The 27,437-nt window shown below is 39.4% G+C and overlaps 1 protein-coding gene across 5 annotated transcripts in view; it reads right to left on the bottom strand.

Moving 5' to 3' along the window:
* ralgapa2 (Ral GTPase activating protein catalytic subunit alpha 2) overlaps nucleotides 1–27,437 on the bottom strand; it is a 477,749-nt gene that overhangs the window by 368,193 nt on the left and 82,119 nt on the right. For all 5 annotated transcript variants that reach the window (XM_073051378.1, XM_073051381.1, XM_073051380.1 and 2 more), the window contains exons 3-4: nucleotides 15,373–15,422; nucleotides 1,415–1,472 (exon numbers count right to left, since the gene is read on the bottom strand). In XM_073051378.1, coding sequence (XP_072907479.1) covers nucleotides 1,415–1,472; nucleotides 15,373–15,422 — 108 coding nt within the window. The remainder of the gene's footprint in view (nucleotides 1–1,414; nucleotides 1,473–15,372; nucleotides 15,423–27,437) is intronic.

Below are 27,437 nucleotides of genomic sequence, written 5' to 3'. Positions count from 1 at the left end.
GATTTCTGCAAGATTTTGTTCCTGGCAAATGAATAAATAATCTCCCAGGCAATTCACATTGTCAAAAGGAAATAATCTTCACATTTTTATTTTATGTTACAAATCTGCAAAAATATCCATCTTTCCATGGGCACAAAAGATAGTGTTTCTAACAATGACTGTATTGGAAAGAAACTAAAGTTATTCAAAGAAGTTTAAATTCTAATTTTCAATATTTATTCCCAAAAATTACAGTACATGATTAAGTTTATTTCCAACATATTTGGTTTCATCAAGTATAAATATGGAAAAAGTTAATGCTTAATGGAATAAAAAGAAACAAAGAAATCTGATTCTTGCAACTCTAATCTCATGTTTATTCCCTTCCCCCACTCCCTTCAATTTAACACTTGTGCCCATGGCTTCAGCCATCTGACCTGGAGCTCCTTGAATTCCTACCCTAAATTTTTATCTTCTTTCTTCCTTAAAACCTAAAACAAAACCCTTCTCCCCCCAACTGATATTTAGCTGCACCTCCTTGTCACATTTCCTTTCAGCTTAGTGTTAATTGTTGCCTATTACGAAACGTCCTCAAATTACATGTCTTCTTGAAATAAAAAAACAACCTCTGCCCTTTAGTCCTGACCCTCTATTTCCAAGCATTATTCACTTTGATACATCTATTGTTAAATTGTCATTAGCCTTAGAGACTCAGCAGTTAATTACAAAGTAGATAGAAAACCACAGGGAAAAACTTCCACCGAGTTTAACTGAAGGATCTCAGCAGCAAAAATATTTCAGCAAGGAGAAGGCATGACATGTACACCATGCAAAAAATGTCAGCATAAAACAAAATATGCTGAATTGCTTTAACAAACACTAACAGGGGGCTTGGGAAAACAAGTGATTACATTTTTGCCAATGAAGTAAAAGGCACTTGACACTCAAATGAGCTAGAAAATGGAAACAGGAAAGTAAAAAAAAAGATTTGGCAAGCATTATAATGCTTATGAAATTTAAGGAAGGACAATACTGAGAGGGAAACTTAAAGAACACAATGAAATCCTGTCACTTACATAGAAACAATGCACAAGAATACACTGATACTTTGTTTCAAAATGTGCTAGTAAAACTTAGTATTATAGGCTAAAGGGTTTAAAAAATATTAACATACCACAGAAGTACAAATATAAATTAGTAAGGGGAAGTAAATTTGTATAACAAAAATTAATGTTCTAACAGATATTTAGATTTCTTATTTAAGAGATACAAGAACTTTATCATTCAATTAGTACTTGACTCTCTGCAGTAATTAAAATGATATAGATTACAAAAATCAAAATATTTTGAACAAGCATCGAATTTGATCATCTAAAAATTCTTACGATGTTTTGTGCATTACAAGTGTTCTACAGATATGCTCCATTCTTCTTACCTATACTGTGGAACTGCCATCTACTATTAATCTTCTCTGGAAGAAGTTGAAGTATTTTCTGTTCAAGGTAAACAAATTACAAACTGAGATGTGCACATCCATATAATGCCTCTAAAACCACAGCACACAGATGATCATACTTAAGCATATTATTAGTTCATTCAAACTTTATCTTCCAATCAAGTTTTGACGTTTATTGTTATACCATTTTAAATACATTTCTTTGATGCCACTGCAGAATATAAAAAACACAGGTAATACAAGCAACTTTCAGTTCTTCAAATCAAACAATGTTGGGAGTATCTTTTTAGGAAATATCTCTCATTACTGATAGATCATTGCAAGCTATAAAACTAAACAGATGAGATATATTAGACTAGTTCAGCTATAGAGCAGCATACGTTAAAGTAATAATAATCTTGGGTAGGTGCAAATACTCCTGCCTTTAAGTCAGTTTGTTATTGGATTCAACCTTTACATTTAGACTAGCAGATACAAAAGATTTTGGTTTTGAATCCACCAAAGCCCTTGCTTCCAACAGGAGAGAAGGATGACCGCCTTCCTGCAGTTAGATGGTTCTCAAGATTCCAATTATCCATTTATCCTTAAAAAAGTAATACATCATATAATTTGTTTTTTTTATGTTGTTAAGCACTAAAGATGAGTCATGGTGTAAATGCTACTTTGCTTTAAACTTCAACAATGGTGTCTTGCTAAGAGCACACTGAAGGTTTCCCACTGAATAGCTACAATGAAAAATAATTATCATGTCTAAATGAACCACAATTCGTACTTTGGGAACCACAGAGAGCCAAAAAGCATGATACATCCCAACTTACACGTGTAAAGCTTTAACTCATCATCTTCAAATCAATATACTGGCATTTAAACTAAGTATTATTTAGCTCAAAATATCCAGTCTTAAATTTTGAAAGATAACTGAAACAGATACATTGAACTTTGGTTAATTCGGACACATCTGGACTAGTACATTTTGGCCCAATTAAGCAGCTGTTCCAATTAGCCAAAGTTTCATGGAAATAGTTAAAAGGTATTAAAAAAGACAAACTACCATTTAAGAGAGTAACATTTTATGCATTTAAATGAAATACAGAGCAAATTAGAATACTAACAATACCTCTATAATATTATAAAAATGTGTATTAGTTCTTAATATTTAATCGTCTGAGGAATTTTTAAGGTATCGATACAGCATGGAATAGGACCTCCCAGCCCTTTGAAACACGCTGCCCCAGCAGCCTCCGGCAAACCCTATTAACCTTAACCTAATCATAGGACATTTTACAAGGACCAATTAACCTACCTGGTACGTGTTTGGACTGTAGGAGGAAACTGGAGCACCCAGGGGAAACCCATTCATTCCATAGGGAGGAGGTACAGACACCTTACAGATGGCACCAGAATTGATCTCCAGAGCACCCTGAGCTGTATTAGTGTTGCATTAAATGCTACACTACCCCATTTCATTTCAGAATTCATTGTCGTGTTCTTTTGATTGACTGTAAATGAACAAAATCAGCACAGATACCTAGTGCAGTTAATGGTCTGCTTTCATATAATGCTTTTGATTATTGCATCCTTCAAATCTTCACTTTCATTTTAACATTCAAGATGATTGTTGATTCCTTCATAATTCCTAACTTGAAGTAGTAAAATCGTTTGCAGTGAGCAAAATGATTTTGAAGTGTCTTACAGCTTATTTCTCGCCAATTTTTTCAATTTTGTCCTTTAAGAGTTGTCCTGAATAAACAGCTGCCTCGATTAACTGGTAGTCCAATTAGCTGGAATCCACTATATTACTATAATATTCAGAAGATCACTATCATCACAGTATCCATGAAAAACAATATAATGTTCCTTAATGATCGCCACCTGGTGGCTCTGAAACCCATCATTATGAAATGCTTTGAGAAGCTGGTCATCGGACACATTAACTCCAGCCTTCCAAACAACCTCAACTTACTGCAATTTACCCACTGCTAAAACGGACACCACCTCCCTCATCCTATAGAGCAACTGAACAGTAAATAAACCCTTGCAAAACCATTGTTTATTGACTCTAATTCTGCCCTCAATACTATTATTCCAACCAAATTCCTGGAATGGAACTCAATACCTCTCTTTGCAACTGGATCATTGACTTCTTGATCAATGGATCATAATTATGCCTCCAACACCATTATCCTCAACACTGATGCTCACAAGGCTGCATCCTCAGCCTCCTACTCTCGAAACACTCATAACTGCATGGCTAGATTCTGCTCTAGTTTCATCTACAGTGCTTCAGATGGTACCACCATTGTGGGCCACATCTCAAATAATTATGAATACAGGAGTACAGGAAGGAGACAGACAGCTTATTGACATAGTGTCATAACAACAACATTTTCCCTCAATGTCAACAACATAAAAGAGTTGGTCAATGACTTCAGGAAGGGGGTGAGTGCTATATATGGTCCCATTTACTTCAATAGTACTGAGGTCAAGAGCACTGAGAGCTTCAAATTCCTAGGAGCAATCAACACCTTCCCTTTCCAAACACAGATGTCCCTGCCAAGAAAGCTCACCAATACACCTACTTGCCCAGGAGGCTAAAGAAATATAGCATATCCCTTTTGTTCCTCACCAAGTTTTTATTGATGCATTACAGAAAACATGCTATCTGGCTACATCATAGCTTGGTATGTCAACTGCTTTGCCTGGGACCACAAGAAACTGCAGGGAGTTGTGAATATTGTTCAGCACATCACTGAAATGAGCATCTCCTCCCTGGACTTTCTACACATCTCTCTGCCTCAGTAATGCACCCAGCACAAGTAAAGACCCTACCAACCTTGAACATTGTCTCTCTTCCACATTAGGCACTAGATAGATATGTACTTTATTGATCCCAAAGGAAATTACGTGTCACAGTAGAATTACAAGTGCACAGATATACAAATGTACAAAGATTAGAAGAGAAGTAAGAAAGAATTAAAAAAGTTACCTCAAACAGTCTAATGGGAGGGGGGGGGGGAGGAGTCACCTTCCCTGGCTATAGGTTGACTCATTATAGAGCCTAATGGCCAAGGGTAAGAATGACTTCATATAGCAATCCTTGGAGTAGCACAGTTGCCTTAGACTATTACTAAAAGTGCTCCTCTTTTCAGCCAAGGTGGCATGCAGAGGGTGAGAAACATTGTCCAGAATTGCCAGGGTTTTCCATAGCATCCTTTGTTCTACCACAGCCTCCAGTGTGTCCAGTTTGACTCCTATAACAGAGACAGCCTTTTCACCCACATAGAAGATTGTACTGGCAACAACAGACTAGTAGAACACGTGAATTAGAGGCCTGCCTACTCGAAAGGACTTTTGTCTCCTCAGGAAGTAGCAGTGACTCTGGCCCTTCTTGTACACCGTCTTTGTGTTGGTGCTCCAGTTAAGTCTGTCATCCAGCTGCAGCCCCAGGTACTTGTAGGTCCTCACCATCAATAGTAACAGGGAGCAGTGCAATCTTAGTCTTCATAAAATCCATCATCATCTCCTTTGTCTTACCGATATTGAGTTGATTCAGCTTGCACCATTTGACAAAGTCCTCCACCAGGGCCCTGTATTCATCCTCCCGTCCTCCCTTTATACACCCAACTACTGCTGAGTCATCAGAGAATTTCTGCAGATGGCATGACTCAGTGATGTATCTAAATTAGATACAAAAGGGTGAAAGCACATGCCATCAGGCTCAAGGACAGCTTCTATTCTGCTGTTGCAAGGCTATAGATGAACTCTTGACCTCACAATCTACCTCGTTATGAACTTGCACCACATTGTCTACCTGCACTACACTTTCTCCATAACTGGGACACTTTATTCTGTACTTTGTTATTGGTTTACCTTGTACTACCTCAATGCACTTTTGAAATGAATTCATCTGCACGAGCAGTATGCAAGATTAATTTTTCCACCAGACTTCAGTATTTTACAGCAATAAACAATTTTATCCATTTATTCTGCAGGGCAGAGATCTAGGATGAGCACTTAAGAGCTGATGTTTCAAGTTGATTATTCTTCAGAGAATGGAAATGATGAAATGAGTCCAATAAACTAACTGACCACAGTCTTTCTTCTTATAAGCTTAGAAGATATTACTGTCTTTTAAAGGGGTTTAGCGGAGCCTGTGACCACAAGAAACTGCAGATAATTATGGATACGACTCAGCACACCACTAAAGCCAGCATCTCTTCCAGGGACTGTTCACGCTTCTCACTGCCCTGGTAAAGCAGCCTGCGTAATTTAAAACCCCACCCACCCCAGGTATGCTCTCCTCTCACACACCACCTACACCAGACAGAAAGTAACACAGCTTCAATGACGAAAGTTTGATTCTAACTTCTAGTGCTGTCTTTGTGGGGTCCTCTGCATGAGCGCATGGATTTTCTCCTGCATCTCAAATACATCTTAGTTTGGAGGTTAATTGAACCCTGGGTCACCAGCATTTCAGTTTTAATAATAGATTTACAGGAAATGTGTTTCTTTTTAATTTTCAACCACTTATAAATCTTTGGATAAAAATGTATACAGAGAAAAAGGTGGAGAAGTGACTGGAAGATTAAAAACACAATGAAAGAGTGAAGGGAGCTCAGTGGTAGACTTTGCGTGAGCATAGTTCCAAAAGAGAGTTGCTGCCATTGGCAGGGTAGTGGACAGAGATTACAGCAGATTGACATTCACAAATATGAAATATGCAACCATAGTAATCAGTAAAGTGTTCAGGCCTTCATGAAAATTGCATTCCTCAGTGATACCGCTGTAATTCCTATTAGCAAACCTCTTTTAGAGGAGCACCGGTGTTACAAAACAAAAACTGCTTTCTGGAGTCTGAATAAATTCCACTGTTAGTTCCTAAGTGCTCTCATCTAGTTTTTCTACACTGATCATGGTTCCCTCTAAGCTGCGCATGTGCGCGGCTGCACAGTAACTGAAAAGCTCCCATGTGCATAGCCTTTGTTGCCATGTAGCTACAATCTTTTTAAATTAATGTATTATTAAGGTACTGTGCAGTTTTCAGTCAGAGCAATAGCTGATCCGCGCAGTTGAAAAAATATTAGAGGAAATGTTGCCTCTGATACACACAAAATTCAACAGCTGTTGGTGTCAAAGTACACAAGTCAATACAAACATTCTTTCAATAACTGCTGTAAAATATTTGACAACAATTGATTCAGCAATACCAAAATAAATAGTTCTGGTTGTTTGAAGAGATTAGCCTATTTGTTATATGTACGTTGAAACATCCAGTGAAACGCGCTGTTTGTGTCAATGACTAGTAGTCCGAGGATGTGCTGGGGCGGCCCAAAGTGTCGCCATGCTTCTGACACCAAAATAGCAAGTCCATAACTTACTACCCATATGTCTTTCAAAATGTAAGAAGTAATTGGAGCACCCAGAGGAAATCCATGTGGGTATGGGGAGAACATAAAACTCTTTAAGGACAACAGTGGGAATTGAACCTCAATCTTCCAGTCTCTGGGGGATGTAAATTATGATACTAACACCACGCTGCCAAGCATGCTTACTATAAATACCCAGCATTCTGAGCAATGCGCTCAGCAAAATCAGCTTTTTACTTGTGAGCCCACTTAAGGAACTAAAAGCTAGCAGCATGTTTGAGGGAAACAAGTATAGGGCTCAATGATCAAAGGTGACCGTCAGTGGATAATCAATTCTGCAAAGTATTTGAAGACTCCAATATATTTTGAACAAGTGTTTTTTAAAATATATTTGTTCTTTCATTGATTGTGGGCATCCCTGATTAATAATCAAGCATATATTGCTAGTTCCAAACACCTGCAAAGAAGTGGTATGTCACCCCATCCATCTGTTGAAGGTACCCACATAATGCTATTATAATAGGAATTCAAAGATTCTGAAACTTGACAGTGATGTAAAACTGAGAGAAGAGAATGGTATGATGAAAACATTACCAACACAAGTCCACTTCACTGTCAAAACAGGAGTCAAACAGGATTGTATAACTGCACCCACCCTATTTGTCATCTTCATTGCTGCCATCCTTCACCTCATTGGCCAATACCTGCCATAGGGAATTCCAATCATGTATAGAATGGACAACAGGTTTTTCAGCCTCAAGAACAAGATCAGCACCACCACTATCATGGAGCTTCAGTATGTGGATGACACCGCCATCACATTACACTCTGAAGAAGAGCTCCAATATATCCTGAATGGCTTTGCTAAGGCATATGGAACCCTAGGTCTTGTTCTGAATATAAAAAAGACACAGGTCCTATATCAGCCACCACCCAACCAGCTATTTATCCAGCCCTCTATAAAAGTTGACTATATCACCTTTGAAAATATAGACCACTTTCCCTACCTTGGCAGTATTCTCTCCTCAAAAGCAGACAACTTAGAGAACAACCACTGCCTGATTAGTGCTAGTGGTGCCTATGCAAGATTAAGTCTTTGAAGACTGCAACCTACAAATCAAAACAAAAGTTTTGGACTATAGATCTGTTGTCTTTCTTACATTACTGTATGGAGTTGAATCATGGACCACCTATAGGACACACCTGAAAGCCTTAGAACATTATCACCACAGAACCTTACAAACGATTTTGAGAATCGGCAGAAAGGACAGACACACTGACGCCAGTGTACTGGGGAAGACCAACAGGAACCGTATTTCCACCATGATAAAACAACACTAACTCTGATGGATAGGTCATGTCATTTGGATGCCTAATGAACGTCTCCCCAAACAGATCCTTTACTCCCAGTTGAAGACTGGTCAACAGATCTTGGTGGGCAACAGAAATGCTTCAAAGATAATATCAAAATCAGCCTGAAGAAATTCAACATTACATCTAAAAAACTGGGAAGACATTGTTCTCAGAAGATGCACCTGGAGGAAATGCGTTACATGAGAACGACCTCCATTGTTCTACAGAGAGCAAATTGCAGCTGCAAAAGGAGAGAATGAACAACCAAAAGACACAACCACTACCCACAGCCACCGCTTACTTGCGTACGTACTAGACTAGTATATGTAAATCCCAGATCAGCCTCTATAGAAACCTGAAGACCCACCAACAGACAAACCCTTTGGAGAACATCTTACTCGACTCGATCGCACTATTACTATGCTTTTCAAGTTCTGCTATGTTAAGTCATGAAATTATTTAAAATCTAAGTAATTGCACATGAAATTGAACACTGCAATAGTGAGCACAGTGAACTCAGAATTTATGTTAAAAATTCAACAACAAAATAGTCAAGACAACTGCAACTGATTCTGGTATTCGTGCAAGAATTATTTACAGTAAGATACTCTCCTCAATTACCTTTGTGCTCAGTACATTCTCCAACCACTGAGGAGGTTCCCTTCGGATTTATACTTAACGTTAACTTCAACATTCATTGAAAGCACACTCATGAAATTTAGCCAATATCCAAGGGCATACTCCTGACCTCTGGAATCAGCTTGATTATCCCTATTGGACCAAAGCTCCAATGACATTTGGCACAAGGTATTGATAAGCACGTGTCACTTGAAAGCACTTACAAAACTACCATTAAGTACTTTTTGATAACAATTCCACTAACTAAATGATGATCAACTCTACCGTGATCGGTCTCAAGCCTGGCTACGAAAGGAGAAGGGTTGGCCATGGGGTAAGTTATCCCATCCTGAAAAAGCCCAGAGCAACAGAAACTCCAAAGGCCTCATCGCTGGAGGAGGAAGGATACACCAAAAAGATAGGCTACACCTGGTAAAATTTGAAAGACTGGCCCAGGTCAGAGGATTGGTGTGCTGCTGTCAATGGGCTATGCCCTGTAGGGGTGACGGGCTTATGAAAGAAGAAAAAGAAAAAGATTATCATTGGCTAGTTGGATTTATCCTACTTTTTTAGTTTCAGAGAACAGATAAGAGCTAACCCCCAACTGCTCAGAAATCAGAAAGGCCAGTTTAGGTAAAAATGGTGTATTCCTTCATTTAAAGGCTATTAATGTTTTTTTTTGTATTCTGCATTTTTGGCCTATCTTTCTCATGTGGAGGAGGGGATTTGGGGGGTTGATGTGCCTATTCCACTTTTGTTTGCTTTTTTTGTGCAGGGTGAAGAGTGGATTTGGGGGCTAATGATCATGCTGCCATTCATTTCTTTCTTAGCTTTGTGGTTATCTGGAGAAGAAAAAATTCAGAGCTGTATACTTTGATAATAAGACAAACTTTCAAACTTTTTAATGCACCAGATTACCTTTTAGAACAATTTAGTTATTTCACACGCCATCAATATTGAAAAAAATTATTTAAAATCAGTTTAAATTTGCCCCGCATGGCAACTTTTGAACAGGTGTCTCCAAATCTTTCCACTGCCTTTAAATAATTAATCCAGCACTTTAACTGCCACACCCAAAATTTGCCTTGAGATGCAAGTATTAAATTTTTATTTATTTATTCATTCAGAAATACAGCACGAAACAGGCTGTTCCAGACCAACAAGCCATGCCACCCAGCAACTCAACTATTTAACACTGGCTTAATCACAGCACAATTTACGACCAATTAACCTACTAACCAGTACATCTGGACTGTGAGAGGAAACTGGAGCACCCGGAAGAATCCCATTTGGTCGAGGGCAGAATGCCCAAACTCCTTACAGATGGTGCAAGAATTTAACTCTGAACTGTAATAGTGTCTGCACTTACTGGAGAACATGCCAGACTGCTACTATAAGACACAGGAGCAGAATTAAGTCATTTGAGCTTCCTCCAGCATTCCATCATGTTGATTTTTTCCCCTGTTCTCCTGCCTTCACCCTGTAACCTTTGATGGCCTCACTAATCCTTTCAATCCTTGCTTTACATATAGATGCCTCCACAGCCATCTGTGGCAATGAATTCCACAGATTCACCACCCTCTGGCTAAAGAAATTTATCCTCACCTCAGTTCTAAAGGGACACCCTTCTATTCTAAGGCTGTGCCCTCCAGTCCTAGACTCACCCACTATAGGAAACATCCGCTCCACATCCTGGGCCTTTCAATATTCAATAGGTTTCAATGAGATCCTCCTCCACACCTTGCACCCCCCCCATTCTCCTAAACTCCAGCGAGCACAGGTCCAGAGCCATCAAACGTTCCTCATATGTTTACCCTTTCATTCATTCTCAAATTATTTTTGTGAACCTCCTCTGGGCTTTCTCCAATGCCGACACATCTTTACTTAGATAAAGAACCCAAAACTTAGATAAGGAGAAGTCTGATCAATGCCTTTGTAAAGCCTCAGCATGACACCTTTGCCCTTATAGTCTAGACCTCTCGAAATGACTGCTAACATCGCACTTTTATTCCTGACCACTGATTCAATCTGCAAGTTAACTTTGAGGAAACACTGCAAGAGGACTCTGATTTCTGTATTTTTGCCATATTTTGATAATAGTCTATGTCTTTATTCAATTTATCAAAGTGCATGATATTCCACCTACCACTTCTTTCTCCATTCTCCCAATCTGTCTAAGTCCTTCTACAGACTCCCTGCTTCCTCAACGATACCTGCCCCTCCACCTATCTTCATATTGTCTACAAACTTGGCCCAAAGCCATCAATTCCATCACCTAAATCATTCTCATATAACATGAAAGACGCGGTCCCAATACCAATCCCTGCTGAACATCACTGGTCACTGGCAGCCAACCAGAATATTCCCACTCTTTCCCACCTGCCAATAAGCCAATCTTCTATCCATGCTGGTATCGTCCCTGTAACGTCATGTGCTCTTATCTTGTTAAGCAGTCTCACGTGCAACACCTAGTGCAAATCCAAGTAAACAACATCCACCAATTCTCCTTTGTCTATCCTGACTTATTTCCTCAAAAAGTTCCAACAGATTTGTCAGACAAGATTTCCCCTTAAGAAAACCATGCTGACTTTGGCCTATCTTATCAAGCGTCTGCAAGTACTGTACCTCGAAACCTCAACCTTAATAATGGACTCCAACATCTTATCTACCATTGAAATCAGACTAACTGGCCTATAATTAGCTTTCTTTTGTCTCCCTCCCTTCTTAAAGAGTAGAATGGAGACTTGGAGTGCAATTTTCTAGTTCACTATAACCATTCCAGAATCTAGTGATCCTTGAAAGATCATTACTAATGCCTTCACAATCCCTTCAGTTACCTCTTTCAGAACCCTGGGATGTAGTCCATCTAGTCTAGGTGAATAATCTACCTTCAGACCTTTTAGCTTCCCAAGCATCTCCTAAGTAATAGCAAATATATTCACTTCTGCCCTGCGATTTCTGGCATATAGCTGTTGTCTTGAACAGTGAAAACTGACACAAAATACTTATTAAGTTTGTCTGCCATTACGTTGTCCCCCACTACTACCTCTCCAGTGTCATTTTCTAATGGTCCAATATCCATTCTCGCCTCTCTTTTATCATTGATATATCTGAAAAAAAACTTTTGGAATCCTCTTTTATATTATTGGCTAGCTTAACTTGATATTTCATCTCTTCCCTTCTTATAGTTTCTTTAGTTGTCTTCTGTTGGTTTTTAAAAGCTTCCCAATCTTCTACTAATTTTTGCTATATTTTATGCCCTCTCTTTTGCTTTAATGCTGTATTTGACTTGTCTTTCTCTTGTCAGCTATGGTTGCCTCATCCTCCCTTTAGAATCCTTCTTCTGAGGGATGGATCTATCCTGCATCTTCCAAATTGCTCTCAGAAGCTCCAGCCATTGCTGTTCTGCCATCATCCTTGCTAGTGTCTCCTTTGGCCAGCTCCTGTCTTGTACCCCTTTAATTCTCCATAAAAGAGCAGTGCTTGTTGTAGCCTTAAGTACCCTGAAAATAGCTAGTGAGCTCAATGTAATGAACAGCTCCTGAATTAGAGCAACTGAAAAGGAAACATTTTGATACTGGTAATGTTACCAGAATAAAGGCCAATGAATTTATTATTTAAAAGTGTAATTGGATGTAGTAAAAAAATAAACTTTGAAAATATTTTCCATTGCACTTTATTCACCTCGACACTAATTTACAGTTTTTAAGCTGCTTCAAAGGAATACTTACAGCTGTACAATGTAATAAACTTTTTATAAATTTCAGCTTTTTGAGGAACCAATTTATTAGCATTATTAATTAGTATTCTTTTAGTGTACTTTCAGTTTTAACATGGTAAAATAGAAATTCTTTTCCCCCTGGTTGAGTGATGTACTGAATAGTCCAAATCTGCTTAATCGGTAACATTTGCTTCACTAGTAAGAAATTAGAATGCCATGGATTTCACAAATAAAAGATGTTGAAGACATCTCTATGAATAAAATTCTGGCAAATCATCCTAGCAGTTTTCTAAATAACTAGCTTCTTAAAATTCAGATCAAACAGCAATTTCTAATAGGGAAAGCATTACGTCAATCAACACTCACTACTCAACCAATGCCAATCCCACACTGCTCAACGGAGAAATGCACAGCACCAACCCATGCTTAATCCACTTTCAAACTTCTTCATCCCTTAAAATTAACATCTACAACTTCCACCAGTTCATTTGCTTCATCCATTCACCCATGATGAGTTACTAGATCTAAAAGTGAAATGTAAGCAGTACAAAAACCAAGTTTATTGCAAACGAGTCATAATTTTCAGCAATTATTCTCTTCGAGTTAATGTGAATTTTTATATCTCCTATCATTTATTACAACTAAGTAGTCTAATTAGAATAAAACTATATTAACAAGATAGCATACAATTTGGAGTTCATTTAGCCAAACAACACATGATCCAGTCCCAAGCTGCTAGGCACATACACATAAGAACTCATTATAAAATCAGCAATAGAAACAATTTCACTCACTATCCCTAGACAGGAGAATCAGGAAATACTACTACTTTAATTGCCTGAAGACATGTTCTGACCTAACCTTTCATGCATGAAATGATCTATCTGGAATGCATGCAAGCAAAAGCTTTTCACTACTTCTAGGTACATGTGTAAAAAAAACAATTACAATTGTGCATCTTTAATCTGAATTGAAGGAAGCAATTGTGATTCATTTCTTGTGCAAACCACTTTGCACTGCTTGCACTCATCACTACCATAATAGAGCTGAGGATCTGTGGCCAGGAGAGTAATACATTACACAATTTTAAATAACTTGGAATTAAAATTTAATTCCCTCTATTAAAATTCCACACTAAAGTTATAAATAAATTTCTTATGAGCAAAGCTCCTTATACAACAGAACACTTTTGTTTAAGAATAGACATTCACAGGAGATGAATGCCACTGGCAAGAATCAGCTTACATTAGATGTACAAGTGGTTTGCTGGACTATTTTAGGAGGCAGATAAGACTCAGTCACTTTGCTGGATTTGGATTCACATACTGGCCAAGGATGGCAAAACAACTACAGTGGAAATAGTTAACCTGCTCTTTAGCAGTATTTACAACAATCCAGTAGCTTCATATCATTTTTTCTGATATTAGTTTAAAAGCAGGTAGTTTTAAAACAAGTTAACTTTGATTATTTCAGCTTTTTGACACTAGCGCTCTATTGCACGCTTTGTGCGTGCAGTCTGAATAGAACGTTACAAGTTATCAAAGTTTGAATCACCCTCCTTCCAAATGCTAGCAAGTTCTTCATTTCAAAAAGATGGTTTAAGCCATACATTCCTAACTTACTTTGCTCGATTTGTGAAGTTCAAACTACATCGTTGCAAGAGTGTTTTAATCACTTGGGTTATTTGTTGTGTTACTAACACGCTTTCCACCAAAATAACAATGCAAACAATTATTTTTAATCAAATTATTTAATTTTTAAATGTATTGAACTAGTTTCAATTGCTTGTGGCGAAGATGACCATATTACATACCTTTTGTGTAAATAAATACTTTCAAATATCAAAAAATTTCGAGTGCCCCGAGCGTTTGCCTAACAGGTAGCACAGTGGATCACTATCACTACAACCTACTATGTCCTTTAGAACTAGTCAGCTCAATCTGAAATGCTTCTAAACGCAACATAGTAAATCCCAATCTCTCAAGTCTCTGTTCCTAACATCAATCCATAAGGTCACAGCCTGGTATGGAAACACCACTGCCCACGAACAGAAGGTCTACAAAAGTGGCGAACACAGCCTGGTCCATCACAGGCAAAACCCTCCCCACTGCTGAACACATCTATCAGGAACGCTGCCACAAGAAAGCAGCATCCTTCATCAAGAAACCCACCATCCAGGTCATGTACTCTTCTCACTGCTGCCAATGGGGAGGAGGAATAGGAGCCCATGTCCCACACTGCCAGGTTCAGGAACAGCTACTGCCCTTCCACCATCAGGTTACTGAACCACCATGAATAACTTCACTCTCCTCAACTTTGAACTCATTCCAAACCAATTGACTCACTTTCAAGGACTCTAGAATTTATGTTCTCCCCCTTCTCCCCACACCCCCATTACCCCTCTGCCTCCCCCCAACTCTAAGTTGTCAGTCTTTTTTGTGTCATCTTTCCATTGATTCTAATGTATTTCTCTGTTCTACTGTGAAAGCTTGCAAGAAATTGAATCTCAAGGTAGCATATGGAGACATATACTAACATTGATAATAAATTTACTTTGAACATTGAACATTTCTACTGCTTTCATGACCTTCCTTTAATAGAGGACATAAAATTACAATCAATACCTCAAAAGAATTTTCACATCCACTTAATATTTTGAGGTTTGGACAATAAAGGGAAAGATTTAGCAATAGTATACTGAGAAAGATCTGATATCATTATGGAACAAAAATCAATTCTTAGCAAGAGATGCAAAACTGTTACATCCACAGACAGAAATGTGGTATAGGAAAAAATTAAAATACTCTCTGAAGGTTCACGAGTAGATGAAATCAAAATTAGCAAAGGAGCACAAATGTAGATGTATCAAAATGGCTTACCTCAAATACAAAGAGGATGGAGTCCAGCTCCTCCCTCTGGGACTTATTCCCTAAACAAACACCAAAACAAAGATAAATTAGTGAATTAAATATTTTGAAATGCAACGTCCTTGATTACTTTAATTGCAAATTAGCATACATGAGTTGAAAACATCAGATAACAGTTTAATTACTTTGAAAAGCACAAAACCATGATTCACAACCACATGATAGAAATGTCTGTGCAGGAAGCCTCTGGGAACAGTGACCAAAGTTCATTAAAATTCAAGGCAGTTGTGGGGAAAAAACGCAAGGTGGTTTTAAGTTAAGTCCCTAAACCGGGAAGGCAGATTTCAATACTATAAAACAGAATTCAGGAATTCACAGAAGTCGATTGACAGCACCTGTTTGGTGTGGAAATAGAGAGCAGGGAATCGAGACATTTTCATTTTTGCTGGCCATAGGGATAAGCCTGAAAACTATATACGAACCTTTCATCAATGGTGGTAGGAGAGTTTTTAACGACAACATTTTATGGGACAAGATACATGTTCACTTGAAAAGGACTGATTAAGTTGAGTCAGTGAGGTTTTGTGAGGGATGGTCATGTCTCACAAACCTGACTGCATTTTTCCTGGAGATAAATAAGAAAACTGATGAAGGAAGTAGTTTACATGGACTTTAATAATGTCCCACAAGGTAGGCTAGCCTAGAAGGTTAAGGTACAAATGTGACATATTGAAAAACAAAGAGCAGAATCCATTGACAAGGACCCCCATCACCCAGGAGATGCTCTCTTCTCGCTGCTGCCATCAGGAAGGTGGCACAGGAGCCTCAAGACTCAAACCGCCAGGTTCAGGAACAGTTATCACCCTCTAACCATTAGGCCCTTGAACTAGAGGGGATAACTTAACTCACCTTATCACTGAACTGTTCCCACAGCCTAAGGAATCGCTTTCAAGGACTCTCCACCTGAGGTTATTGATATTAATTGCTTATTTTTCATTATTATTTTTCTTTTGGATTTGCACAGTTTGTTGTCTTTTGCATGTTGGTTGTTTGTCTGTCCTGTTGGGTGCAGTCTTTCATTGATTTTTCTGTCCTTCTTGGATTTAGTTGGAATATACCCGCAAAAAAACAAATCTCAAGGTTGTCTATGGTGACATTTATGTACTTTTAATAATAAACTTACTTTGAACTGAAGCCAAAATTGGTTTAGTGGTTAGAAGCATAAGGTAATGGCAGATACATGTTAACTTACAGGAAATCGGTAACAAGTAGAGTACAGCTGGGATCTTTGCTGTTTTAATATATATGTAAATAACTAAGATCAGAATGTAGGTGGTCTGATTACAAGTTTGCAGTCATTAAAAAAAAACTGGTGGAGTCACAAAGTAAAGAAGGTTGTCCAAGTACACAGCAGGACATAGATCAGCTGAAAAGTAGGGCCGGGTGATGACAAATAGAGTTTAATCCAGGCCAGTATGAGGTAATGTAGCTTGGGAAATCAAATTCTGGCAGGATATATAAAGGGTAGGAACTTTACAAGCATTGATGTTCAAAGGAACCTTGGAATGCAAGTCCATAGTGCAAATTGATCACAAAGGTCAAAGTGTTGCTAAATTGTTGTGCCAGTTAGTCCCTGGTTCGTCATTTCCTGCTGAATCTCTTCTACACTGTATAAATACCACAACCTTCCTGTAGTATGCTGATCAGAGATGTACATAACTCTCAAAATGTATTCTGATCAATGTTTGTTTAGCTGCAAAATTATGTTCTGGTTCTTGGCTGATGTAGTGATAAATCTATTTGGTATGTTTGCATTCTTAGGGAGAGTATAAGAACCGGGACATCATTTTGCAGCTGAACATTGATCAGAATGCATTTTGAGAGTTGTGTATCGTTCTGATCACCATACTACAAGAAGGATGTGGTAGTTATACAATGTTGAAGAGATTCACAGGAACTAATTGGTACAACAATTTAGCAACACTATATTTTGTACACATTTTAATCAATTTGTACTAAAATAGACTTTGTTTTATTTTGTTTTAATTATGTTCCTCCTTGTAAAAAATATATATAGCTTAGGTTTACGCTTTTCTTGTGAATGTTGCTTATATAATGCTATATACCTGTAATGCTGCTGAGAGTACATTTTTTCACACATGTGCTTGTGCATATGACAATAAACTTTATTTTTGAGTTTTTGACAGGATATTATTTGGAATGGAAAGCAACAGTTATCAGGAGAGATTGGGTAGGTTAGATTTATTCTCACTGGAATATAAGAGGTGGGGGGGGGGAGGGTAAAATTACAAAAGAGAATAGATAGGATAGATAGCTAAAATGGTTTCCTCAGGTCAGTGGTGCCTAGAACTCGAGGGCAGAGGTTTAAGGTGAGAAAGGAGAACATAATTTTACATACCTCTACCAAATCTCCCCTTATTCTTCTACGCTCCAGGGAAAGTTTCTCAAGTCTAGGGCGGGATGATTCAGGAAAGAAGGCCTGAGTTCAGCCCACCAGGAAATTTTAAACTTGAGGATAGCAGTGGGATCGATCTATCCTACAAAAGCATCATGGGCCAGACAGATAGACTGGAGAAGGGGGAAGCAAGGTGATAAGGTAGCTATAGTGGATATAACTGCTGCTATGTCACAGAGAACTTGCTTTGGGAGCCAACATCCAGGGCACCTAGCAAGGGAGTGCCAGAATAGACTTATAGAGTGAATGCAAGCAGGCTTTTTCCACTGAGGCTAAGGGAGAAAAAAACCAGAGGACATGGGTTAAGGGTGAAGGGGGAAATGTTTAAAGGGAACATTGGGGGGAGGCTTCTTCACACAGAGAGTGGTGGGAGTGTGGAATGAGCTGCCAGATGAAGTGGTAAATGCAGGCTCACTTTCAACATTTAAGAAAAACTTGGACAGGTACATGGATGAGAGGTGTATGGAGGGATATGGGCCAGGTGCAGGTCAGTGGGACTAGGCAGAAAAATGGTTCGGCACAGCCAAGAAGGGCCAAAAGGCCTGTTTCTGTGCTGTAATGTTCTATGGTTCTGTGGTTTACATAGAAGCCACAGTAGGCTTATTCAGAAAGTCAGAAGGCATGGGATCCAGGGAAGTTTGGCCAGGTGGATTCAGAATTGGTTTGCCTGCAGAAGGCAGAGGGTTGTGGTGGAGAGAGTACATTCAGATTGGAGGGTTGTGACTAGTGGTGTCCCAGAAGGGTCGGTTCTGGGACCTCTACTTTTCATGATTTTTATTAACGACCTGGATGTGGGGGTAGAAGGGTGGGTTGGCAAGTTTGCAGTTGGTGGTGTTGTAGATAGTGTAGAGGATTGTCAAAGGTTGCAGAGAGACATTGATAGGATGCAGAAATGGGCTGAGAAGTGGCAGATGGAGTTCAACCCAGAGAAGTGTGAGGTGGTACACTTTGAAAGGATGAACTCCAAGGCAGAGTACAAAGTAAATGACAGGATACTTGGAAGTGTTGGAGGAGCAGAAGGATCTGGGGGTACATGTCCACAGATCGCTGAAAGTTGCCTCACAGGTAGACAGGGTAGTTATGAAAGCTTATGGAGTGTTAGCTTTCTTACGTCAAGGGATAGAGTTTAAGAGTCGCAGGGTAATGATGCAGCTCTATAAAACTCTGATTAGGCCACACTTGGAGTACTGTGTCCAGTTCTGGTCACCTCACTATAGGAAGGATGTGGAAGCATTGGAAAGGGTACAGAGGAGATTTACCAGGATGCTGCCTGGTTTGGAGAGTGTGAATTATGATCAAAGATTAAGGGAGCTAGGACTTTACTCTCTGGAGAGAAGGAGGATGTGAGGAGACATGATATTAAGAGGACAGCCAGCGCTTCTTCCCCAGGGCACCACTGCTCAATACAAGAGGACATGGCTTTAAGGTAAGGGGTGGAAAGTTCAAGGGGGATATTAGAGGAAGGTTTTTTACTCAGAGAGTGGTTGATGCGTGGAATGCACAGCCTGAGTCAGTGGCGGAGGCAGATACACTAGTGGAATTTAAAAGACTACTAGACAGGTATATGGAGGAATTTGAGATGGAGGATTAAATGTGGGGCAGGGTTTAAGGGTCGGCACAGCATTGTGGGCTGAAGGGCCTGCACTGTGCTGTATTGTTCTATGTTCTATATGACAGGTAAGAATTTCCAAAAACAGGGTGGATCATTTTCATATTGATGGATATGTAATTGACGTTCCAAGGAATCTGTGGTGGGCTTTTTGTTAGTTATGAAATTTAGAAGTGACTAAAATAAAGTAATGGAGAGCTGTAGAGCAAGGAAACATGACACTTGGGGGCACTGCACACAGACCATTTAGGAGAAGGAAATTACAAGTTACAGATTACCTGGACTTAAATAAAATTTATTTCCAAGAAATGGGAGGCCCATGAAAGATAGTTTGGAATATTTTAACAACATGTTATTGGGGAGCTTTGATAAAGGGAATTATGTGCTCAACTGTACAGATGATGAACAGTTAATGCAGTTTGAAAACTAATCAGGAAGTCTACTGAAAAGTTGATCCTGGTATCAAAAGAGTACGAGTACAAATAGAGATAGCAAAACTACAAGTGGACAGTATTTTGGTAAGGCCCCACTTGCCACACTTCATCTAGTTTGACCATTACACCTATGAATGTTCCTACAATAAAGAGATACAGGGCCATTTCAACAAATTCCCAGGGATGAATTATGTGGAAGAATATAAGTAAACGACAATAGCCTTGCCTTGCATTCTCTTGCGTTGAGATGGTTGAATAATGGCATAACTGAATGCGTTTAAATTGACAAAATTATACAATGGGCTAGAAATGGAGAAAACATGTACTCTGAAGGCAAATATGAATGAGAGAACAAACACACAAACTTTGAACTACGCACAAAGGAAACCTACTTCTTAATCTGAAAGATTGTTTTTGCTAGTCCACTGAACTTTAGTACAGAGCTCAATATATCTTAGTATGTTTGAAAATAGAGGGATAGGTAAACTAAGCTGAGATCCTGATCAATAAGCTTGAATTGTTGCATAGCCTTTTTTTTGTTTCATGTAGCACATAAGTACAAGGTTTGGAATGAAACAAGGGAATATACAAAGCAAAGACACTAAAGGTTATTGATGAAAGTAAAAGATTTAATTCCTTGCAATTTCCGAAGGATGAAGACAAAAGAGATGAGCATATTTGGGTACCTAAATTGCAACTCAATCCAGTGAAGCAAATACATTAAAATAATGGCTTGACTTTTTTTTTAAATTTTGCTTTAATTTGAGGACTTTACTGTTTATAGAGTCAGAACAATACAACACAGATACAGAACCCTCAGCCCAAAATGTCAGTCATTGTGCTCACCCAACCCATACCGATTTCCTGTGTTTTGCTCATATTGGGAGTCTTTTAAATTTTTCCTCTTTCACCCTAAACCTACGCCCTCTAGTTTTGGACAGCTCTACCCCGGAAAAAGGACTATTACCATCCACCTCAGCTCATAATTTTAAACATTTTTATAGTCGTTCCTCATTCTCCTATGTTCCGAGGAATAAAGACCTAGCCTGGCCAACCTCTTCCTATAACTCAAACCCGTTAGTCTTAGCAACATCATCATACATCTTGTTTGACAAATAAAAGGTACTTGCAGTTAAGAGAGAAAACATAAAGCAAAAGCAGTTTTTAAATTTACTATTAATTTAAGTAATAACAAGAAATAATACTTTACAGTACCCACTTTATTAGTAGTGCTCGTACGACCTCACACCTCCCCTGCATTGTCCCAGTTACATGAATGATTAGTTCATTCTATTACTGTCCAAAAACAGATGTACTGATCAGTGATTTAAATACAATTTAAGATCTACAATCTTAATGTAAACTGACATTATATAACATTACCAGATACAGCACTATCAGTGTGAAAGATGGATTTTTTGAAGTAGGCCTTTGGATTGTTTTTAAATTAAATTTTTAAGAAAGCAGAACTTCTCAAATGTTGAGATGTCCTGCTGAATCTGCCAGACTGGCTGCTAAGTTATATTTTAAATGTATGTTGCAACACAAGTATTTAAACTTCTGAAAAATGGCCCAGTTGAAATTAGCAAGTGAGGATGCCTTTGTGATTTCTCAAAACATCTACAGAGTTGCTTACATAACATGAGTAAAGGATTACATTGACTTACGTTAAACATTTCTAAAGGTCAGTTCATTCCTTGGGTTATTAAATTACTCAAATACTAAATAAGCAAAATTTTTCTTTATCATTTTTTTCTGTTCGTATACAGATTTTCTTTGGTGACTCATTATGATTTGTGACAAATCCTATTGTGCATATCCAATTAAGAACAAGGATTGTCTGCATAAGCAATTCAAATGTTGAATGTATTACATCTTTGCAAATGTCAATGTACCATATTACCACCAGTAATACTAGGCTTAACAACATCTATTCCAAAATTTGGAGAGCCAGGAAGTCCTTTGCAAGTAGGAATAAAATGAATCCCAGTGCATTCTATACATAAATTAAGAGCAAGAGAATAACTAGGGAGAGGGTAGCACCACTGATGGAAAAAGGAGGGAACAATTGGAGGCAGAGGATGCAGGTGAGATGAAATAAAATAATAAACAAGTATGTTATCTTGGTATTTACCAAGGGGAAGGGCATGGAAGACAGTGGAGTAAATAAGCTGATAGTGTTGGGTCTCTTAAAGAATGTTAAGATGTAAAGTCCTCAGAGCCTGATGGGATGTGCCCCTGGTTATTCAGAGAGTCCAGAGATGAGATTGTTGCACTTCAGCCAAAACCTTTGTGTCCTCTCAAGCCACAGTCAAGGTCCCAGAGGAATGGCAATTAGCTAATGCTGTTCTGCTGTTTAAGAGAAGAAATGGAGATAACCATGGAAACTATAGGCCCGTGAGTCTCATGCCAATTGTAAGAAAGGTACTGGAAAGAATTCGTTGGGATAGGATTTATGCAACCATGGCCTAATTAGGGACAGGCTTTGTGCAGGGCAAGTCGAGTCTGACAAACCTGAATTCTTCGAAGGAAATGATGAATGTGATCAGTGAGGGTAGAGATGTGGGCTCTGACAACATGGATTTTAATAGTGTTTAACAAAGCCCTACATGGAAAGCTCAGGTACAATATGAAAATGCATAGGATCCATGGAGACTTAGCTGTTTGGATTCAGGATTGGATTGTCCACAGAAGATATCCACAGTAACATGGAAGACAAGCCAGTCTCCTGGTACAACTGAAACGCAGAGACCTTAGACCCCCCCCCCACTCCCGACTATCCTGCTAGCGAATATACAATCTCTGGAAAATAAAACTGAAGATCTCAGAGCAAGATTGCGGTACTAGAGGACATCAGGGACTGGTATGTATTTTGCTTCACAGAATCAAGACTAACCCAGAGAGTGGTGAATCTTCACACAGAGAGTGGTGAATCTGTGGAATTCTCTGCCACAGGAAACAGTTGAGGCTGGTTCATTGGCTATATTTAAGAGGAAGTTAAATATGGCCCTTGTGGCTAAAGGGATCAGGGGGTATGGAGAGAAAGCAGGTACAGGGTTCTGAGTTGGATGATCAGCCATGATCATACTGAATGGCGGTGCAGGCTCGAAGGGCCGAATGGCATACTCCTGCACCTATTTTCTATGTTTCTATAACCCCTGCAGACACAGCACTACATTTCGCATTCTCCACAAAGACAGCACAGCTCAGTCTTTTAAAAACTAGAGGAGGTGGATAATAATTTATGATTAACACATAGTGGTGCACAGTCATGGTGGTTCAGTCTCAATCATGCTCATCTAACCTGGAGCATCCATGAGTTAGATGTTGTCCATTTTATCAGTTAAGGGAGATTTCCACCATTATCCTTGTACATTCTTTCTCAGGTCAATGTCAGGAAGGCATTAGAAGACTCAAGCACTGCATCAGCAGAAACAAAACAACACAATTGGAAGCCTTCCCTATCACTGCAAGGGATTTCAACAGGGCCAACTTGAAGAAGTCTCTGAACAGCTACCGCCAGCATATAACCTGCGGAACCAGAGATGCCAACACAGTTGATCACTGTTATAGCACCATCAAGAATACTTACTATGCCATCCCATGCCCATACTTTGGAACGTCTGATCACCTGACTGTACTTCTACTCCTGGAATAAAGGTAAAGACTAAAGACTTCAGCACCAGTGGTGAGGACCGAGAAGGCATGGTCAAAGAAGGCAGAAGAGTGCTTATAGGACTGCTTTGAATTGCTGGACTGGACAATATTCAGGGATTTATCTTCAAATCTGAATGAATACTCCACAGTTATTACTAATTTCATCAAAACTTCTGCCAATGAGTTCATGCCTTCAAGAACATGTAAGTATACCCAAACCAAAAGCCGTAGATGAACCAGGAGATTCGTGGTCTGCTGAGGGTTAGATCTGTGGCATTCAAGACCGATGATCAGAACTATACAAGAAGTCCAGGTACGATGCACAGAAAGCTAACTTAAGAGTGAAAAAAACAATTCTGATTGGAGTTAGAGATGGAATTGGATGCACGTCATCTCTGGCAGGGTTTGCAGACCATTCCTTTCTACAAAGCAAAACCTAACATCATAAGTGGCTTTGATGCTTCACTCCTAGATCAGCTAAATGCCTTTTCTGCACATTTTGAAAGGGAGAATAAAACTACACCTGTGCAAATTCCTAGAACATCTGATGATTCTGTAATCTGTGTTTCAGAGTCCGATGTCAGATCATCTTTCAGAAGGGTGAAGCCTCGTAAGGCATCTCGGCTGACAGTGTACCTGGCAGGGCACTGAAAACCTGTGGCAGCCAACTATTGAGAGTGTTGAAGGACATCTTCAATCTCTCAGTGCTGCAATCAGAGGTTACCAGCTACCTCAAAAGGGTGACAATCGTACCAGTGCCCAAGAAGAGCAGGGTGAGCTGCCTCAATGACTATTGCCCAGTGGCACTCACAACTAGTGTGATGAAGTGCTTTGAGAGGTTGGTCATGGTCAGAATCAACCTGCCATCTCCACAAAAGGTCTACAGCGGATGCAATTTCACTGGCTTTCTACTTGCCCTTGGATCAAATGGACAATAATACCTATGTCAGGCTGCTGTTGATAGATTACAGCTCAGTGTTCAAGACAATCATACCCTCAGTTCTAATTAAGAGGCTTCACAACCTGGGCCTCTGTACCTCACTCTGCAACTGGATCCTTGACTTCCTGACCAAAAGAGCACAGTTTGTGCGGATTATAAATAACATCCCCCTCAAACACCATCTATAAATTTACCGATAACACAGCTAATGTTGGTGGAATTTCAGATGGCACAGGAATGAAATAGAACACCTAGTTGTCTGGCGCTGCAACAACAACCTCGCACTTAACATCAGTAAGACCAAGGAAATGACTGTGGACTTCAGGATGGGGAAGTTGAGGGAACACACACTGGTCTCATGGAGGGATCAGCAGTGCAAAGGGTGAGCAGTTTCAACTTCCTGGGAGTCAACATCTCTGAAGATCTACCATGGCCCAACATATTGACGCAATTACAAAGAAAGCACAACAGCAGCCATATTTCATTAGGAGTTTGAGGAGACATGGTATGTCATCAACGCTCTCGCAAATTTCTATAGGTGTACCTTGGAGAGCATTCTAACTAGTTGCATCCCAGTCTGGTATGGAGGTGCCACTGCACAGAATTGAAAAAAGTTGCAGAAAGTTGTAAATTCAGCCAGCTCCATCCTGGCCAATGGCCTCACGAGTGTCAAAGACCCCTTCAAAATGTGATGCCTCAAAAAGGAGGCATTCATCAGTAAGAATGAGATTCTGGAACTGTGATTTGCAATTTGAGGATTGCTTGGTTGTTTCAGTGCTCTCCAGTCTCTGAGAGGATTCCAGGAGGCAGAGGGAGTATGCATAAACGTCATGGCGAGAAGACTGTGGGAGGGGACGCAAGCCGATGTTTAACTCTATTTCGTCAATCAAAGTGGAGGAGATTGAAATATTGAGACGAATGTTGGAGGTGAGTGCCTACTGCCTGTCTTTTGAACACTCATGTGATCACTCTGCTACCAGAAAGAAGAGACTGCCTTTTGATCACTGGAGGGATCGCTCTGCTGCCGGAGAGGGTGGCCTGTGTCCAGAAAATGTTACCCAGGTTTTCTGTGTTTTGGATATGGACCCGGATTACAGAGTTGCTTTCAGTCTCATGGCTTTTATATTCTTTATTTTTCGCACACACTTTCTCATATTTTTGTGTATGGGGAAGGGGTATTTGTCGGGGGGGGGGGGGGGGTCAATGTACTTACTCCATTTTTGTTAGTTTTTTGTGTGAGGAGGAGGGATTTGGAGGTGATGATTATGCTGCTGTTCTTTTGTTTCGTCTCCATAGCCATCTGGAGAAGAAGAATTTTAGAGCTGTATACCTTAATAATATATGAACCTTTGAACTTTGAATATAGGCTGGTGCGTCTGACATCAATAGTGGTAAAGTTATTGGGAAATACTCTAAGGGACTGATAATATGAGTATTTGCGTAGAAGCTGACTGACTAAGGATAGCCAGTATGGTTTCATGCATGGTACGTCATATCAAAGCAATCTTATAGAGTCTTTCCAAGGATGTTCCCAGGAAAGTTGATGAAGGCAAGGCAGTGGATGTTGTCTAAATGGACTTTAGCAAAGCATTTGACAAGGTCCCACATGAGAGGTTGGTCAGGAAGGTTCAGTCGCTTGGCATTCAAAATGAGGTAGTAAATTACATTGGCTTTGTGGGAGAAGCCAGAGAGTGGTAGTAGATGGTTGCCACTCTGACTGGAGGCCTGTGACTAGTGGAGTGCCGCAGGGATTGGTGCTGAGTCCATTGCTGTATGTCATCTATATCAATGATCTGGTTAATGGGATCACCAAGATTGGGGATGTAGTGGACAGCGAGGAAAACTATCATGGCTTGCAGCAGGATCTGTACCAGCTGGAAAAATGGACCAAAAAATGGCAAGTGGGATTTAATGTGGTCAAGGGCAAGGTTTTGCACTTTGGTAGGACCAACCAGTATGTTTTACACAATGAATGGTAGGGCACTGAGGAGTATGGTCAAACAAAGGGTTCTGGGAGTACGGGTTCTTAATTGATTGAAAATGGAATCATAGTTTGATAGGATCATAAAATATCTTTAGGCACATTAGCCTTTATAAATCAAAGTACTGAGTACAGAAGATGATATGTTATGTTGAAGTTGTATTAGACAAAGGTGAGGGCTGATTTGAAATATTGTGTGCAGTTTTGGTCATCTACCTACAGGAAAGATGTAAATAAATTTGAAAGAGTACAGAGAAAATTTACAAGGATGTTGCAAGGAGGACCTGAGTTATGTGGAAAGATTGAAAAGGTGAGGACTTTTTTACTTGGAACGTAGAAGACTGAGAGGAGACTTGATAGAAGTATACAAAATTATGAGGGGTATAGATAGGGTAAATGCAAGCAGACTTTTTCCACTCAGGTTGAGTCGGACTACAACTAGAGATCATGGGTTATGGGTTAAAGATGAAAAGTTTAAGAGAAACATGAGGGAAAACTTCTGCACTCAGAGGGTCATAAGAGTGTGGAACGAGATTCTAGTGCAGGTGGTATACTTGAGCTCGATTTCAACATTTAAGAGAAGTTTGGATAGGTACATGGGTAGTAGGGATATGGAAGGCTATGGTCCCGGTGCAGGTCAATGAGAACAAGCAGTTTAAAATGGCTCAGCACAGGCTAGATGGGCCAAAGGGTCCGGTTCTGTACTGTACTTTTTTATGACTATCGTGGGCCAGAGAGCCTTTTCCTGTGATTTATTGTTCTCTGTTCCATCAACAATCATAACTTAAATAATACTCAAGGATGTAGCAGCTTTTGAGTATTTCCGCTCAGAAAAGTGAATGCCGTTAATAAAAATAGCATCACAAAATGATTGACCACTTTTGTTGTTACTCTGCCAAATGGACTTCCAAGGCTAGGTATGGAACAGCAACATTCGTACAGCAAGGCTTAACATTCCTCCACAGTTTAGGTGGGAAATA

The sequence above is a fragment of the Hemitrygon akajei genome, chromosome 7 (assembly GCF_048418815.1).
Source record: "Hemitrygon akajei chromosome 7, sHemAka1.3, whole genome shotgun sequence".
Classification (NCBI taxonomy): domain Eukaryota; kingdom Metazoa; phylum Chordata; class Chondrichthyes; order Myliobatiformes; family Dasyatidae; genus Hemitrygon; species Hemitrygon akajei.
The sequence above is the reverse complement of the archived record's forward strand: the minus strand, read 5'-3'. Positions and strand labels throughout refer to the sequence as shown.